Source organism: Sander vitreus, chromosome 5 (genome assembly GCF_031162955.1).
Source record: "Sander vitreus isolate 19-12246 chromosome 5, sanVit1, whole genome shotgun sequence".
NCBI lineage: Eukaryota > Metazoa > Chordata > Actinopteri > Perciformes > Percidae > Sander > Sander vitreus.
Window position 1 is genome coordinate 26,131,404 of NC_135859.1, and position 17,956 is coordinate 26,149,359.

General features: G+C 38.0%; 2 protein-coding genes across 5 annotated transcripts; both read left to right on the forward strand.

Moving 5' to 3' along the window:
* Positions 1-442: 442 nt before the first annotated feature.
* On the forward strand, positions 443-6,332 carry LOC144518513 (major facilitator superfamily domain-containing protein 10-like). 3 transcript variants are annotated; one of them, XM_078251245.1, is made up of 13 exons: positions 443-547; positions 1,560-1,744; positions 2,120-2,216; positions 2,348-2,451; positions 2,639-2,797; positions 3,097-3,288; positions 3,724-3,826; positions 3,935-4,046; positions 4,135-4,243; positions 4,333-4,423; positions 5,385-5,432; positions 5,537-5,626; positions 5,768-6,332. In XM_078251245.1, exons 1-13 carry the CDS (start codon positions 517-519, stop codon positions 5,869-5,871), a joined length of 1,425 nt encoding a protein of 474 aa, XP_078107371.1. In that variant the 5' UTR covers positions 443-516; the 3' UTR covers positions 5,872-6,332. The 3 variants fall into 3 exon arrangements, with proteins under 3 accessions (XP_078107371.1, XP_078107370.1, XP_078107369.1); XM_078251244.1 differs by lacking the exon at positions 443-547 and adding an exon at positions 627-943 and having other exon boundaries at positions 5,388-5,432; XM_078251243.1 differs by lacking the exon at positions 443-547 and adding an exon at positions 632-943.
* A 1,161-nt stretch (positions 6,333-7,493) lies between these two features.
* Positions 7,494-17,721, forward strand: LOC144518514 (selenocysteine insertion sequence-binding protein 2-like). 2 transcript variants are annotated; one of them, XM_078251246.1, is made up of 18 exons: positions 7,494-7,664; positions 8,604-8,746; positions 8,849-9,020; positions 9,228-9,303; positions 9,904-10,100; positions 10,219-10,303; positions 10,402-10,496; positions 10,727-10,867; positions 10,990-11,088; positions 11,277-11,369; positions 11,459-11,588; positions 12,250-12,416; positions 12,601-12,733; positions 12,856-13,033; positions 13,187-13,407; positions 14,233-14,387; positions 14,528-14,723; positions 14,885-17,721. In XM_078251246.1, the coding sequence occupies exons 1-18, from the start codon at positions 7,656-7,658 to the stop codon at positions 15,007-15,009; spliced, it is 2,415 nt and encodes an 804-aa protein (XP_078107372.1). In that variant the 5' UTR covers positions 7,494-7,655; the 3' UTR covers positions 15,010-17,721. The 2 variants fall into 2 exon arrangements, with proteins under 2 accessions (XP_078107372.1, XP_078107373.1); XM_078251247.1 differs by having other exon boundaries at positions 7,495-7,664; positions 10,990-11,079.
* Positions 17,722-17,956: the final 235 nt, after the last annotated feature.

Here is a 17,956-nt window from a genome sequence, read left to right on the forward strand (position 1 = left end):
GAGATAATTACACTGTATTTCAAACTGAGCAACGAACACAACTTATTTTATCACAATGTTAATGAAGTCATCGCTATTGTAGAACTAATATTTGTAATAAATGTGCGAGAACAGTGTTTCAGGTTTGTTGTTTATGCAACTTCTGTTAATCTCAATACATTTTTTAAGAACATAAATAAATAAAAACGCCTGGCTGGGGCGAACATGAACTGATAGCAATTTACGTAGGATGTTTACCAAGGTTTGGAAAGGAAATGCTCGCTATCTGACCAAATTATGGAGCAACGGTCTTAGAGCTCAGGTTACAGATGGGTCCAACCATAGATATAGACTTGAACAGTCGGGCCAACGGAGCCAACACATGATGAACGAGGGGAAACGCCAAAATACGAGTTTACGAAGATCACCTGAAGGCAGCATTTTCGTCTCAATGCGCTGGTGGTTACGACACATCTTGTCATCCAAATGTAATAGGACACCGCTTCCTGGTGTGGACGTATTTATAACAATGGACAGATGAGAAAGAGAGAAAGTACGCGCGAGTCAGGTAAGTCATCGGTGTGATCTGTTCTGATTTATTTAACCTACGAGTCTGCGGATATAGTGTATATATACACTAGTGTCCAAGAAGAGGTGATGCTGATGATAAGTATTGGCCAATCTCGCTGGATAGATATAGCCTGCTCTGCGGAGGGAACTAACTTGTAGGAAATGTGTTTTTATTTATTAGATGAATAGTTTTAGGGCTGATTTCAGTCATTTAAAAAAAAAAGGTGCATGTCATTGCATTTATTGAGGAATTAATACACGCAGGGACCAACCTTGATCTGAGCATTTGTTACAGTTGTTTCCTCCTTCCTCCTTGTGCTACACCTTTTTTTACTGTCTTTCCTGATGACTTACAAAAAAAGAAGATTGAGACTACTTGGTTGCAACTTCACTGGTATAACTTTACATCTACTTTTGTAAAACATATCCTAGGGTTTGTTATATTTTTGAAAGTAACTTGGGTGACATGTAACTGGAAATTCATAGGAAGTTTACTGGAAATAACTTTATAATGTGGTGCTAACTATAGAGAAAATTAAAACACTTCCAGTTAATTCCAATAAATAATCTGCAGTGCACAGTAGGTCATCTGAACACGCACAAATGTCAACGTGTCTACAATCTAGCATACAGTTCAACATATGTGGAGAATAAAGTTTCTTATAGGCCTATAATTTAAATAGAATATTATGTACAAATGCTAGCTTAACTCCAACACAGTCAGAATTATGTCCTTAAATGTCTTTTAATTTCTTCCAAATAAAATAAAATACTAATAAAAAAATTCAGGAAACTTGCAAGGAAATAATTAGAAAAATTACAGATCTGTTAAATGTACCTGTTTGTTATAATTGTGGTATTTCCCCAAGGGTTTACTTATTCCTGTTCTTTGAGATTAGAAGTCTGGCTTTTTGGCATGTTTAAGACACTGTAAACATAATGGACTATGATTTTATTTCCATGTCAGCTGCTCTTCTAACAAATACTGTATGTGTTTTATTTACGAGCAGGAACAGAAGAGACACAGTATTCAGTCTCAGGAATGTCAGCTGTAAACAAATCTGCAGAGGATGGCAGCACCTTCTCGTCGAAGGTCATCAACATTGTGTTTATCACGCTGCTGTTGGACCTGCTCGGATTTACACTGATTCTACCTCTACTGCCTTCGATTTTGGACCATTATGCACAAACAGGGGTTAGTTTTTTGTTTTTGTTTTAAGATGATTCAATCAGCCTTACTTCCTCATTTGAGTTACATTGTACATCAGTTTCACCAGTGGAACCAGTGTTCGGCTATAGTTTCCAAAAGTAGAAACAGATTTTACCATGTAAAAATCAATGGTGTGTTTTGAACAGATGATGTGCAGAATGTGGTGCTCTGTTGAACAAAGGAGGCTTTGTGTGAGGAGACTGTTCCATAAAAACCACAACCAACTCATGAGCGATTAGTTTAGCAGTCATGGTCTGTGTGTGATTCTGCTTGCGGACTCATGCTGAATGGCCCTCTTCACTGGTGTTTGTGTCGTCCCTGTGTGATATTGTATTTTCAGTGTTTTGTCTTGTTGGATAGGATGGCGTATATCAGTCTCTGCAGAGTGTCGTGGACTGGTTCAGGGAGGCCGTGGGGATTCCAATGGAAAAGAAATACAACAGTGTTTTGTTTGGAGGTACAGTAGCCTACACTGGAATGATTTCAGATTCAATATAGCATATGTGGAGCTCTACTTTTCGTGACAATATGACCAATTCAAACTTTATTAATGCAAAGAAACTGAATTCATTTTTTTTCTTCTTTCAGGTCTAATCGGGTCGCTGTTTTCTCTGCTGCAGTTCCTGTCGTCACCTGTAACTGGGGCTCTGTCAGACCACTATGGCAGGCGACCCTTGCTCATTCTTACCACAGTGAGGAAAATGCTATATTACACCACTTTTTCATGACTTTAAAATATAAACCTCAGTATCCTTTCACATTGGAAGCCACTAGAGTCATTCGCTTGGGACAGTTCATACTCTACTTGTGTAAGAATTCCTGCAGCTTTGACCATCAGCCCTGTTTCATTCAGGTCTAATTGGGTGCCTTGTGTTCCAGTTAGGGCTGATGTCCTCCTATGCGGTCTGGGCTGTTTCCCAGAGTTTCAGCATGTTCCTTTTGTTTCGAGTAATTGGGGGCATTTGTAAGGGCAACGTCAGCCTCTGCACTGCTGTCATGGCAGACTTGCCTTGCCCGAAAGCGCGGAACAGAGGAATGGTAGGCACAGACTTTCTTTTGCCTTAACAGGAAATGTGTTGTCACATTATGATGTTTTGTCACATTATGATGTCTAAAAACATCATAATGTGATTGGATGTATGCTCGATCTTTCACTAATGTTGAAAAATAATATAATGTATAAAAACAGCCTCTGCTAGTATCTTTTATCAGGGCTCTGACCATCTAATTTATTTGTTGTACACAGTGTTGCCGGTCACCCAGTTAAAGTCTTTGTAATTGTAAGTCACACCTGATAAGATTTTTAAAAAATCAAACCTTAATTTTATCATCACCAGGCTATGATCGGCATTGCCTTCTCCCTGGGCTTCACTGTGGGACCTTTGATGGGTGCCTATTTTGCCCTCAGCTCCAGAACAACAGGAAATGTCTTCTACCAAACTCCAGCTCTGCTCGCCTTGGCCTTCAGTGCTGCTGATGTGCTCTTTATTTGGGTCATGCTGCCAGAGACACTCACAAAGGATGTCAAGGTTGGTTATGGAAACATTCACACTGTCAACTGACAAACTGAATCACATACAGTTTTACTTAAGGGTCAGACATTTATGTTGTGCGAGAGTTACATGAGAAGATTGAGACCACTCTCCCTTCTGTACCTTGTTGTCTGTGCCTTGTTGCTGAAATGTGCTATACAAATGAAGCTGCCTTGCTTTGCCTTACCTGTACAGTAAATGTGAAGCTATCTAGTTTAGCTAGCTTAGCTTAGCTTAGCATAAAGGCCGGAAACAGGGGAAAACAGCTTGCCTGGTTAATAGAATAGGCCTACTAGCAACTCTAAAGCTCACATAAACATTATTTGTTTAACAAAGTGTATAAATGACACATTGTTGTTTTACGTCCGGTTATGTGCCATACTACTTCTTGGCTGGCAGCAGTAACAAATACATTTTCTTGTTTCATCCTAGGCTTCATCTTCAGAGTTGGGGGACTCCAGGGACCTTTTGAACCCAATATCTTTGTTCCATTTTTCAGCTCTTACCAGGACGAAAGATCCACCTCCAAACGAAAGTGGGTACTGCACATACTGGATTACACCCATTTGACCCATTAACATATATATAAAGCATGAAGGAACTTTGGCCCACTGATAGATAGAAGGTGAAAATGTCTTTCCAGGAATGCAGAAGCTTCGAGCGTTGGGCTTGGTTTATTTCTGCTATCTCTTCCTGTTCTCTGGTCTGGAGTTCACGCTGAGTTTTCTAACTCATCAGCGCTTCCACTTTACAAGGTATGACCTCAAAGATAAAGCTGCGTGCTCTATCAGTTACAGTTACAACGCTGTGATTTTTTTTTTACAAACATTTTTCTCTCACTAGTATGCAGCAGGGAAAGATGTTCTTCTTCATTGGTGTCATCATGGCTTCAATCCAGGGGGGTTATGCTCGCAGAATCAAACCTGGGCAGCATATCAGGGCTGTTCAAGTGGTAGGAGTGTTTACATGACAAAAACATGTACCATAAAATACTCTTAATCTTAAACTGCTCTAACTAACTGTGTTTCTCTTTTTTTTTAGGCAATAATATTATTAATCCCAGCATTTATTCTCATCGGGCTCTCATGGAATATAACAATGCTTTACGTTGGCTTGGCGTTATACTCATTTGGTGAGCTCATTTTGATATTGAATGTCATGTTAAGACAAGGTAAACCTTTTATCGTACCCAGGAGTGTGCAAAATAAGTGAAACATATTTAATAAACAATGGAATAATGCATATGAGTACAGTTACAACAGGAATTGAGATTTTAAAAAAGGCCAGTAAAAATGATGATACCAAATCACATAGCAAATCTTTAAGACTTTGCAAGTACACGGTCAAAATGGGATTTGTGTATTTAGTATCAACAGTGGAAATAGGATCCTACAAATCTTGTTTTACAAATACCCCCTTTATGAACCATGGGGAACTCCCAAAGCTGATGCATATGAGTCCATAGAGTAAAACAAAACAATAAAACAACAAATGGTTAAACTACATAGTGCATGTGCTGCAAATGGTACTTTACTTTTATACCAAACCTTTTTAAAATATTCTAAATGAATACTGATACATTTCATGACTTTTTAAAACATAAAAAATGAGCCCTGCATAAGTCATTTGGTAAAATAATGTTCTTTGTGGAGAAAAATGTGTGACTGGAGCAGAAAATCTGGAAAATAGTAGAAGAACCATTAAAGAGTGAATTAAAACCAACAAATAAAGTGTATCCATAAGGTGTACATAGACCATAATGGCCAAAGACAAAATAGCAAAATATGGTTAAAATATATGCTTTATTAATCTTGTAAATATTTTTTTTATGTATGTATTTGTTTTATTATGTATACTATATATGTTAACTACTCTATGCAGCCATTTTGGCAGCCATAGCTTATCTCAAGAGACTTCCTGGTTAAATAAAGGTTAAATACAAATTTTAAAAACACACCGCATTCACACAGTTTGTATGCAGCAGGATAATATCCACAAACAATGAAAATGTAAAACAGCACATATAACTACATCTAAAGGATAAATGCAATGTAATCTGTGTTTAAATTTGATGTCATTTATTTTTGTTACAGCAGCTGCAATAGTAGTTCCATGCCTGTCAACCCTTGTTTCTGACCATGGTAAGCCTCTTTATTAATTCATATTTATGGAAACTCACAAAACATTTAGATTAGACTATAATGTGCACAGTGTTGCTGATTATCTGCTGTGGACGTTCTTCCAGGGTCGGCCAATCAGAAGGGCACAGTGATGGGCATACTGCGTAGTTTGGGCGCTCTGGCCAGAGCACTGGGACCAGTTGTGTCATCCTCTGGTAAGGAAGACAGATTGCAGTAATAGCACCAAATGTTGCTAATATCTTAGATTTGACATATTTTACAGACTGGTGTGTGAATAATTTTCTTGGTAAAACACTCTCCTTGCAGTGTACTCATATTAACTGTTTTCTTCACAGTTTACTGGATAGCTGGAGCTCAGATCTGTTTTCTCCTCACATCAGCCTCTTTCATTATTCCTCTGGCTCTCCTGAGAACAGCAAGGAGGCTAAAGGCGGAGTGAGAGACACAAAGTCTCGACAGAGACTCTTGATTGCAGAGACATTTAAGAGTTTAAATGAATGTTATGATTTTTACATCTGCTGGGAGAACAAGCACTGCCGTCTTACTTTGACACAAAGAAAAATAATGAGATGTATACTTTTTGCGCTGTTTGCCAAGGATCATCACAAATTCCTTGAACAAAATAATGCAAGAAGACGATGCACAAGGCAAAACAAAGGTACGTTACAGTACAAATAGGAAATGAGGGGACATACCTTTTAATGTGCACATGTAGACCTGCGCATAGGGTAAGTTACAAATAAGATTTATGCTTGTGAATTATGTATATCGTTTTATAATGCAGTATTCTATTAAACATTCAGAGTTTCTATTGTATAAAGTAGCATTATATTTTAGCTAACTTTGAAAGTGTGGATATTCTATTTTCTTGTTAAAAAAAAGAATAAACAAGCAAGTCAACATCTGTGTACGGAAGTTAATTATTATTTTACTAAAGATTGTACAATAAACAACAAACTATAGTTCAGTTCAGTGGTAGAAAGTAACCAAGTACATTTACTCAAGTACACTGTTGAGGTACTTGTACTTTAATTTAGTATTTCCATGTTATGCTAATTAATACTTTCACTCTACTAAATACGTACATTTTACTCCACAACATGTATCTTTTTTGCAGGTGAACATGTCACATAAAAACATGTGATCCAACTAAAAGGTGCATGTTTATAGATTAATCTACCCAACAGTATAGAAATTAGTACCTCCTCCACAACCAGCTGCACGTTAAAATACTCCTTGCATGTTAATGCAGACATAATAATATCAAAATATTGTGCATAAATTATGCTTATTCTTTTGACACTTTGAATGCAATTGCTAACTATAACTTTAATGAAATCTTGCAATGCAAAAATAATTGTCTTATTGAACGTGATTAACTGGGGAAGTGTCATGGTGATATCTGTTAGTAGTTAAAATGTTTTACCTTATTCACCTGGAGTGCAAAATGTATGGAATTTTACAATACACATCTTTTAAGGCCGTTTTTCTCAAAATGGGTTTTTCTCATAATCTGAGCCAGACATATCCACTTCAGTAGCACTTACCAAAACAAAACCACCAAACGTTACCAAACACCAAACTTTGCTGTTTCATTCATATCCATATTCTGAAGGTTCCAGAGTTGTTCATATATCATTCATAACCTGATTTATATAACATGTTATACCTAAAAAGTGGCGAAAATGGATATATCATGTTTGTTGACAGCCTTTTCTGATTTATGGAGTGATTAAAACGAGATATCCAAAATTCCCTCTGTTAAAAAAACGTTGACTAATATTTCAACAAAATGAAACAAGAATTTTGAACCTGGCTTTATCCAATGTTCAGATGTATCTTTAAATGCAATGCATATTTAAATAAGATAATGCATAATTTTCATATCTAAACATAACATTTCAGATGTATGTACTCAACTGGTGAATATATAGCCTAGATATGGTGATATCTGTAGTTAAAATATTTTCCTATTCACCAGTAGTGACTAAGCCAGAAGATGTCGCTATAAGCTAACCTCCCTGCACACAATGTAAACATCAACTATTTCAATCAGGCTCAACTACAGCTAGCTAGCTGCTACTGCTATCAAACATTGCTTTAGCCTGCATAGCCAACATACTGTTCCGGTAGGTATACACATGTAGCAGCGTTGTAGTTTGACAACACATGGAAGATTGTGTGAACATGCGAAGATGTGACTGCTTATAGGAAAACCTGAAAATGGACAAGGTAGGTAACGAAAAATAACGAAACTGTTCTTTTGTAGCAAGCTAGCCAGTAACGTTAACATTACCTTAACGCCAAAGCACGCTGATGTATGTAACGTTAGCTGCTAACTTTTAGCTAACTTTAGCTGTTGTGAATGTGTAGATGATACGTACAAGTTAACAGCTGTTTTGACCACACCAATAAGCTGTTGTTTATGACGTTTTGTAAAACATTACGTTTTGACAGGCTACCCAAAAAGTTACGATTGTGTAACGTCAGATGTTGTAAATTAGAGCTAAGGGCAAAATAGTTTAATCCCCAACTACCAGAACAAAAGTTAAGCCTAACACATTTCGTCTGAGTGAAGTGTGAGTTTTTAACGTGGATAAAACAAGCTAGCTGGTTTATTCACTAAACATTTGAAAATACAAGTGCAATCATAAGAAAAAAAAATAAGAATGAAAGAAATGGGACACCCTGGTAAGCTATCTGAAGCTTGTGTATAGGGGCCCAGACACTAAGCAGATAGTGAACGTATAAATTATAATAACACATTGTCTAGATTAAAACCAAAACAAATAAAAGTGCATGCATTTTACAGTGACATTTTCAACCTACAGAAAACCCTAAGAGCTAAATAAATAGTCCCAAGATATTTATTCCATCAGTCTAGCATTGCTTAAATAGGGACAATGAAATAAGTAGAAACATTTAGAGATAGAATAGAGACAAACTAGTATAGAAGTCCCCAGCCGTTTAGGGTATTCAAGCTTGAACATATTTTAGTAATAATTGCAAGACTTTTTTTTTACAGTATAATCAATTTGATTTGATACAGTTCACCATAAAGTGATCATGTAGTTTTAAAATAAGTGTGGCAATACATGGCTTCACTTGTACTCCAGACAAAGGTTGTATTCCAGCAGACTGTTGATGACAAACAATCTTTACTTTCCCCAGGAGAGCAAACTGTCATCTGCTGTTCAGTCTTTTGACTATAAACAACAGAGGAGACAGAGAAAGGAGCCTGCTGAGCCACACACAGCCTCATCACCACGTCTGATGTTACCAAATCCTTGTGTGTCTGAGCAGAGTTTAAAAGGGTAGGATGATTGATTACAGATTTGTTTATCTTGATTAAAGTAATAAATCACATGGCCTGATACCAAGCCCCTCATTTGTGTGAATTTCTAAACTTTGTGAAGGAACCGGTCGCCAGGTCTGACCACAAAGCAGAATCCATCAAATACATATGAAGTGCCAGCAGGAAAAGGAGATGTGTCAAAGAGTCGTGGCTACAGCAGCAGTCGTTGTGTTAGAGACACCAGTGATGATTTCCTGCAAAGCGACAGGTCCACATGGGATCCACAAGCAAAGGTTGGTTTTATTTTTAAGCACCAACTTGGAACAAAGGGAGAAAAAAAAACCACACTTGCTTTGTTCCAAGTTGATGATATTTTCCAACACACCTGCACAGAATTTTTTTGGATGTGTGAGTTGTTTCTTAAAAAAAATGTAAGAAAAGAAAAGAAAAATAGATGAAACAAACTTTCTTCATGAAAATCATTGAATCCATCTCCGCAGACATCAAAAGGCAACAATGGCTCTCTGGCCAAAGGCAGGGTTATGGGCAGGAGCTCACTGGATACACAGAAAAAAGGTATCTGTCACACATGGCATTGCTTTGTTTTTTCATTTAGGTTTAATTAATTTCTATCAAATACTAATTTGTTCCCATAGTGACATGAAAATGTACAGAATATTATTTGGAAAAGGAACTGTTTTAAATTACATAAATAAATGGACAAAAAAAACAAGACTAAAAATAAACAAATAAGACTCAGGACAGCACCCTTCAAATCCTCTAATTACTGTTCCATTGTTATACAACAGCCTTCTTCTATCAAGATTCTACATTCTTAATATATAAGTGGAAATTATTCCAGACCTGGTTAAATTTCATTTTGGTATTGTTTACTCTGGCTATCATGCTTTTAAAAGAAGCAGTCTCAGTCATCGTCCTGAGCCACTTTATGTATTCTTGTCTATGTGGACTCTTCCAATTCTGTAAAATAAGTCTAGCTGCTGTATTAAATCCTGCTAGTGCTAGCACATAAGCTCATGGATCCTATCATTTTCTTTCCTGAACATCAGTGTACACCTCAGACGTTCTCTCACTTTAATCAGTAAAATTATTGTGTAGCATTCTTTATGGTAAATACTTTTGCTCTAGCTTTTGCTTATTATAATTGCACCACAGGTTTTAGAGGTGCCAGATCTGCCCCGAACTCTGCAGGGAAGCCAAAACCTGCACAGACAGACTTGGTCCCATTTGAAGTGAAGATGACTGATTTCCCAGAGTTAGCTGGTGGTTCGCTGGGCAAACCGGGCTCTCCTCATGTTCAGAGAGAGTGCTGGGGTCCAACTCAAATGCAAACACCGGCACCTTCCTGGAAGGTGAGCTCACTGAAATATCAGCTGTGATATTGTATCAGATGGGATAAAGTTTGCAGGGAATGTTTCACTTACATAGTCACTCATACATTTGGTGCTAATGTCATTTGTTATTGAACAGTCTGTCAGGAGAGTATCCCAAACACAGCCTGACCCCCAGCAAATTACCACTAATGCTAAGACAGATTCCTCTGCTGCTTCACCAGGTAGGTGAAAGTCCCTTCAGTCAGCCTTTCAATGACTATACAAGGCAGTGTCAATCATATTTCAGGTTATTTATCTGTTTATTTATTTTTGTGAACAGGTCAGCTGGTGGTGACTTCCTGGGCTAATGTTGCTTCTCAGCCTCCAAAGAAACCTGTCCCTAAAGAAAGAACAATCCGCAGCAATCACATGCAGGTTAAATGACACGTTTGATTTAGACTTTGAGCATAACAGATCATTTTTTACAGGGTATTGCAGGTCTTGAAAAATCTTAAAAAACATTGAATATAGTCGGGCCTTAGAATGTATCAAAACGTCTTAACCTATACGATTTTTCTTGCCTGAAAATTGGCTGTTTAGAGTTTTTCTGCTCTGCCAGGCGTTAAAACATTGTTTTCTGTCCCTTCGTTTTTGTGTCTCGTCAGATGGATGAAATGGCTGCACAGCAGGAAGAGGGAACTCCAGGGAAGAAAAAACGGAAGAAAAAGAAGAAGAAGGCTAAAGGTGAAGATGCAGAAACTGAGTCAGAAGAGCCAGCAATGTATCAGGAGCCTCCAAAATTTGAGGTAAATAAAAGTTGTCATTCAAGTCAAACGCAAAACCCATTTCTAAGCATTTTTAAGGGGAAAAATTTTTTTTTGTAAGCGTTGAATAGAAAATTATTTTTGTTGCCATTTTGTGTCCTCAGGATGAAGAGGAGTTTCCAGGCTTGACTCCTGCTCTGACTAGGACTGATAGATTGATAACAAGCAGCTATGCAGCCACACTATGCAATGAGGTACATATCGTAAGTTATTCTCCCAGATGTTTTCACATCATAATTATAACACTGTAATTTCTTGTTGTTGCTAAAATGCACTTTACATTGGTAAAAAAAAATGCACATTTCAACATGTGAGGGCATTGAGAGTGTCCATTAAGGTTAATAAGGTTTTTTTTAATTTTTTTTATTTTTTTATTTATTTATTTTTTCAGGAAAACCAAAGAGCGCATCAGTCTACCAACCAAACCAAAGAAAAATCACCCGCAGCAAAAACTCAGCCCACAGAGACAGCTAAGAAAGGACAGGTTTGTATTTTTCTCTTGCATTCAAATTGTGTTTTTGATATTATCATGGAGAAAACGGTAGAGATTGTTCTTGGTCTCCTGATTTCTAGAAAGCTGAAAAGGTGTCTGGGAAGAAAAGCAAAGTTCCTGTTAAACTGGACATCGGAAACATGTTGGCCGCCCTAGAAAAGAAGCAATCTCAAAAAGCCAAGCAGGACGCCAAACCAGTCGTTCTCTCAGGTGGGTTATAGTACAGCTGATACAACGGCTTCCTAATTTCTTTGATAACGATTATTTTAAGTTATATTTTTGGTATATTACACTTGCGTTCTCAGGACAATGCTTACTGATCCAGATCTGTTGGTGCGAGGTATGAAAACCTAACCTGAAGCGTCAGATGGTTTGTTAACAAAGAACCGTCTGAGAAGCCGTCATTGGAAACTGTTTGGAAAAGCGTTGACTCTTGGCATGTGATTGGATAAACCACCTGTCTATCAAACTCTTCCTGAAGCCAGTCTGGTGAGAATAGATAAAGAAAAGACTTCAGTGACGTTCTTTGCTCCTCTTTCAATGAAGAACTACTCTCCCGTTCTGATATAACTGATGCTATTGCAGAATCTACGCTAACCTTTTTAGGAACCACCATTGTTTCTCTGTTGTCACGCACACCATACCACGCCCGTAGCTGCCAGTAGCTCCTCCTCCTCACTGGACGCCAATAGGCCGGCTGATTCTGGTCCGGAGACAAATGCATTACTTTAAGCCTGACAAAAAAGATTTTCATGTGATGTCGTGATTCTCGCGTGATCTTGTGATATTGCGAGAATCCAGCTACCGTGCAGTGAAAAGCTACCACAGAGTGAGTCTTATTTTTAACTTATTTTAAATTATTTATTTGTAGTTGGTGGAGGACTACCTGTTGTCCAGAAACAACCTTTATTCCAGAAGAAGCTGTCCAGGCAGCAGGATAAAATTGCACACAATCCCCTGGACTCCACCAGCCCTTTGGTGAAGAAAGGCAAGCAGAGAGAGGTGCCCAAAGCCAAGAAACCCACTCCTCTGAAGAAGGTAAGTCCACCTGCTTACTCTGGAAAAAAAACAGATGCAAATTTGTATCAAATTATTGTATTAAAAAGTAAAAGAGGACACACACACACACACACACACACACACACACACGTAACAACTTCATTTTGTAAGAATGTTTTTCAGCAGTGCCGCGTTTGTTAGTTTATGTCTGTCTCATCCTCAGGTCATTTTGAAAGAAAGGGAGGAGAGGAAACAAAGACGTTTGCTGGAGGAGAGAGGACTGCTGCCCGAAAATGACTTCCAACCTGCTAATGATGCTGCAGAAGAAGAAGAGCAGTGTGACACAAATGCCACAGGTCAGATCAAGCATGTGAAACAATGTAGCATACATCCGAGCCCTACTGTAAGTAAGTAGATTAAGTAAATGGTTGATTTATAGGTAACGTTTTATCCGTATGTTGTGCATCTGTGGCCTCAGATGAGGTTGGGAGTCCTTCAGAAGAACTTGATGATCCGTCAGAGTTTAACGGGACAAACCAGATGGTGAAAGAGGGGGATGAAGAGGCCGACAAAGATGAGAACGTAGAGCAACCAACCACCTCACCTGTGCCGTGTCCAGCCAGTCGACCCAAAATCCACAGCAGAAAGTTCAGAGAGTAAGACTGTAATTTATATACACAGTCACAAGTTGGAATATCTGTTGGTTGTCTGTCTTACCATAAATAAGGAAACCTTTAATCTCAAAGAATTTAATCACTGTTTTTCTCACATCTTTGTTAATTAGAAATGTGTGTCGTTGTGCATGTCAGCTATTGCAGCCAGATGCTGAGCAAAGACGTGGATGAGTGTGTGACGGATCTGCTGAAGGAGCTGGTTCGTTTCCAGGACCGCTTGTACCAGAAGGACCCCATGAAGGCCCGCATGAAAAGACGCATTGTGATGGGGCTCAGAGAGGTCCTGAAGCACCTCAAACTCAGGAAGGTCAAGTGTGTTGTCTTCTCACCCAACTGTGAACGCATCCAGTCGAAAGGTACAGTGTCCTTGTGTGACACGAGGACGTTTTCAGGAACGTATTTTATGGAGAATTGTCAGCATTTTCTCTTAATCTTCTCCTATCTCATTAACACAGTGTTGTTCTTGTTCTGTGGATAAGTGGTCAAATACAGATGAGATGTCTAATGTGGTTCCAATTGAAATAATAAGGGCAAACTTTGGTTTTATTGTTTGTTTTTCTTCTTTAAAATCAAGTGACGGGGATATTTTTTCTAGGACTGTAATTTCATTTAGTGTTCAGAAGTCCAATCACCATCTTGTCATTCAGAGATGAATCCATCACAGAAGACATAGAAACTCAAGTTTCCCCATTAGAAAATGTTGTGCAGGTCAGACTTTTTTCGTTGGGTTAATTCTATTTAGTAGTCTAGTATTTCTGAGGACCGTTGACTGAGACTGTGTCTACATCAAGCTAGAAAACTAGGGCTACAGCTAAGCATTATTTTACTGATCTGAATCTGATCCTTTTCTCAATCAATCGATTAATTATTTAGTGTATTAAATGTCAAATCTTTTTAATTTTTGTGCTCCGATGTATCCACCCCGCAATGGAATTTTAGAACAGGTGAATTTTTGGGGTGAAAATAGCCGCTTAGTCTGGACACATGGCCAAAACAAAATATATATTTTCAGATTTATCCAGCTAAATGTGTACATAGTGTGACCATGACAGTTTTAACAAGACATTGTGTCATAGTCAGTTACTAATTTAAACCTGGGAGCAACAATGTGCACTAGGTAAACACACAGAGTTCTTAAAACTGTGATACTGAGATTCATGGACAAATGTCACCTTTCGCAGGAGGCCTTGATGAGGCTCTTTACACCATCATCGACACTTGTCGTGAACAGGGGGTGCCATTCGTGTTTGCCCTATCCAGGAAAGCTTTGGGTCGCTGCGTCAACAAGGCTGTGCCTGTCAGCCTGGTGGGCATCTTCAACTATGACGGTGCACAGGTCGGGTTTATGTTCAGCAACAACACATACTAATCCCTAACAAGACAGTTGTTCTTAAAAGGAGCTTTACTTTTATTACAATCAGCATATCAATAAAAATATTTCAAACAAGCTGAGAACTTTGTCTTTCTTATCCACAGGACATCTATCATAAGATGATCGAGTTGTCGTCTGAGGCCAGGAAAGCCTATGAGGTGATGGTGTCGAGCCTGGAGCAGACAGGCCAGGCGGAGGCAGAGGAGTCGGTGGACATGGAGGAAGAGCTGCAGATCAGCAGCCTGGCTGAGGAGGCTGTGCCCGGTCCTGACGCCACACAGCCAGAGGAACCAGAGTACAGTAAGTTATTGTCCTGACCCAATATTTGCGATACCTGCTCTTTATATGAATTGGTCTGACAAGGTAAAACCAAGTGAAAGCTGTGAAACAATAACAGATATCACCATTTAAAGTAAAATAAAAATCAAATAATTATCTTTTTTTTGTATTTCTTCTTCAAGTAAAAATTTGGAGGAACATGTTGGAGAAGGATTGCAACCACACATTTCTGAACTTTGAAAAGCAGCTGAGCTCCCTGCGCTTGGACAGTGTATGCACTGAAAACACTGAAGATGAGAAGAGTTGACAAACCCCTCTGTGCCTACACAAAATGACTCTCTCGACACTCGTTCTGATCACCAGCTTAGAAGAAACTAAGATGGACTTAATCCCACATGCAGAAAAAGAGCAATGCAAGCGGTTTGCTGCAGTGGTTCTCCACCTGAGGATTTTGTCAGGAAATTAATCATGTTGCTAATTTGCAATGAATTATGAATTCCTTTATTTTCTTTTTGGAAAGCTAATATATGTGTTTTTGAGTTCAAAGTAAAGTGTGGGTGATAAAACTGTAGAGGTATAATCACTGATTTATTAGGACCAAACCACTCACTTAAAGAAATCTCACAATATGAACCTTTGACCATGTTGTCTGTAAACATGACTAGAGGGTGTATATTGTTAATGTACTCTGTGTGTGTGTGTGTGTGTGTGTGTGTGTGTGTGTGTGTGTGTGTGTGTGTGTGTGTGTGTGTGTGTGTGTGTGTGTGTGTGTGTGTGTGTGTGTGTGTATAGAATGTCAACCAGTTAGACAGTAATAAGAAATTACCACTATCAGTGGGGATTTCTACCCTGGAGGCCCTTTGGTGGATTTCGTTTATCAATTTGGTTCAGTTTAAAGGTCCCATGGCATGAAAATTCCACTTTATGAGGTTTTTTTAACATTAATATGAGTTCCCCTAGCTTGCCTATGGTCCCCCAGTGGCTAGAAATGGCGATAGGTGTAAACCAAAGCCTGGGTATCTTGCTCTGCCTTTGAGAAAATGAAAGCTCAGATGGGCCAATCTGGATTCTTCCCTATATGATATCATAAGGGAGAAAGGTTATCTCTCCTTTCTCTGCTTTGCCCGTTTAGAGAATTTGGCCCGCCCATGAGAAAGAGAGAGACATCATGGCTTGCAAACAAGCGAAGCATGGCAGTTGGTCAAGGCCACACCCCCACCCTCCACCTTGCCCCCCCCCTCTTCTCCTCAATAGCATTTAAAGCTACAGACACAGAAATGGCACATCCTAAGGAAAGCTCATTGGGGACTGGCTCTAGTGGCTGTAATTCTGCACCAAGGCTGAATTTCGCGACAGAGACTTAAGATACAGTATCAGGGGACCACTAAAGCCTATATAAAAGCCTCCAAAAAGCAGCATGTCATAGGACCTTTTTAAAGTATTTTTCTGGCATTTTGACTTAATTTGATAGGGACATTAGAGAGGTGACAGGAAATGAAGGGAGAGAGAAGGTGAATGTCCCAAGCTAAACTCAAACTGCAGAGGTTCCAATTATATGGTCAGTATCTAATATGTGATCAAATAAGAGCCAATAAGATTTTGAGCTTGTGAAATGATGGTTGTATATCAATTGTGGTGGGAAAAAAAAACTGCATGAGAAATTCAAGTTTGTAAATGTAGAAGAAATTGGTTGTCGGACAAAAATGTAAGAAACTCAAAGTTCGCACACTGCATGACACTTAAGTTGCACACAAACACTCTGCTTTTGACTGTTAAAGCAAGAGCCAAAATTCTTATTTTGAACATAAGTGTCTCAACACATATACTGTATATTATCTTTATAGTATACTGTTTTTGCTGTTAGTATACAAAAAACATACTGAACCAATTTATACTAACAAGAAATATATTATTTATTTACTACCACTATTTACATTTTAGGTTTCCCTTGTGTATTCCATTGCATTGTTGGAGTATTGGTGGGAATTTGTAACTTCAGTGTTTTATTTACACATTCTTTCTTATACATTCACAACATTTCACAGCTTACAAAGGATGAATTATTTCTGAACATCATTTCACAAGCTCAAAATCTCATTGATCCTTATTTGAGCCCAAAGTCTTAAACCCCTAGGCCCCCATGACATGTTTAGAGTTGACAATTAAACTAGGCTCTTTGCCTAAGAAATGAAATCATTTTTTTACGTGTTTTTTTTTCCCCTGATTGCACTATATAGTAGAGCCTGTGCGTTTTGTTTTTTTAAGTACTACACAGAGATTAGGTGTAAATGGTAGCATTTGATTTTCTTTTAATAGGAAGAAGAGCAAATAATGTTAAACATTGCCTGCTGTTAAGTTGACTTGATTTAAAAGTAAAGTGAGTTTTCTCACAGTCAAAAAGTCTCTACACAACCTAAATTTCACATATATCTTACAGCAAAAGTTTGACATTTTGGGAAATATGCTTATTCACTTTCTGGAGAGTTAGATGAGAAGATGGTAGCCTTACATTAACCATACACTTTACTGACCTCTTTTGCATCACTTGTCTGTCAAAGCCCTTTGTAAACTTGGTTTTTAAAGGTGCTATATAAATCATGTGCTATACAGTATAAAGTTATTGTTATGATATACAAAAATGTGATAGGTATACAGTTTTTTTCATCTAATTCCCCTACCAGAAAGTGAATAAGTGTATTTCCCATACTTTGAACTGTTTCTTTAAATGCTCTACTATTAAATGGTTGAATAAGCTCTGTGGTAGTGAGAGAACTAACTGTGAAACAATGGGAATTTAAAACTGCACAACGATTTGAAACAAAGGAAGTAAGATGAACTTATTAACTAATGATATATTTTCTGATTTTGCTCTTTTATAAATCCTTGAATATAAACTCTGACTGTAAGAGGGAATATACAGATGTCCTAGGAGAATGGAGATTCAAATATGTGTATGCATTAATAGTCAGATAGTTCAGTTGTTGCATGTTAAATATGACATTAAAATCAGAGGACAGTCTGTAGTTGATTATTTTTCTTTCCTCAATATCATATGTAAAGTGTAATTTGCATAAAGAGGACAAATGCAGTGTTTACTTTGAGTGTGGGTAATTAATAAACAAGAGGAAGAGAAGTGGACAGAGTACGCTTCCCTGAGGTATCCCAGTATCACAGAGATCTGTTTAGAAACAAGGAAATAAAAAAAGAATTGGATATTTTTGTAACATTAACATTTGTCAATATATATAAAAGTA

What these genes read in the sequence shown, in the direction of transcription:
- LOC144518513 (XM_078251243.1), top strand. Translation starts at nt 895, where the DNA reads ATGACTTACAAAAAAAGAAGATTGAGACTACTTGGTTGCAACTTCACT. An exon ending in AGATCCACCTCCAAACGAAA is followed by an intron (nt 3,827 to 3,934) that starts GTGGGTACTGCA and finishes ATGTCTTTCCAG; the next exon opens with GAATGCAGAAGCTTCGAGCG. An exon ending in CTTGGCGTTATACTCATTTG is followed by an intron (nt 4,424 to 5,384) that starts GTGAGCTCATTT and finishes TTTTTGTTACAG; the next exon opens with CAGCTGCAATAGTAGTTCCA.
- LOC144518514 (XM_078251246.1), top strand. An exon ending in TCTGAGCAGAGTTTAAAAGG is followed by an intron (nt 8,747 to 8,848) that starts GTAGGATGATTG and finishes AACTTTGTGAAG; the next exon opens with GAACCGGTCGCCAGGTCTGA. An exon ending in TATGCAATGAGGTACATATC is followed by an intron (nt 11,089 to 11,276) that starts GTAAGTTATTCT and finishes TTATTTTTTCAG; the next exon opens with GAAAACCAAAGAGCGCATCA.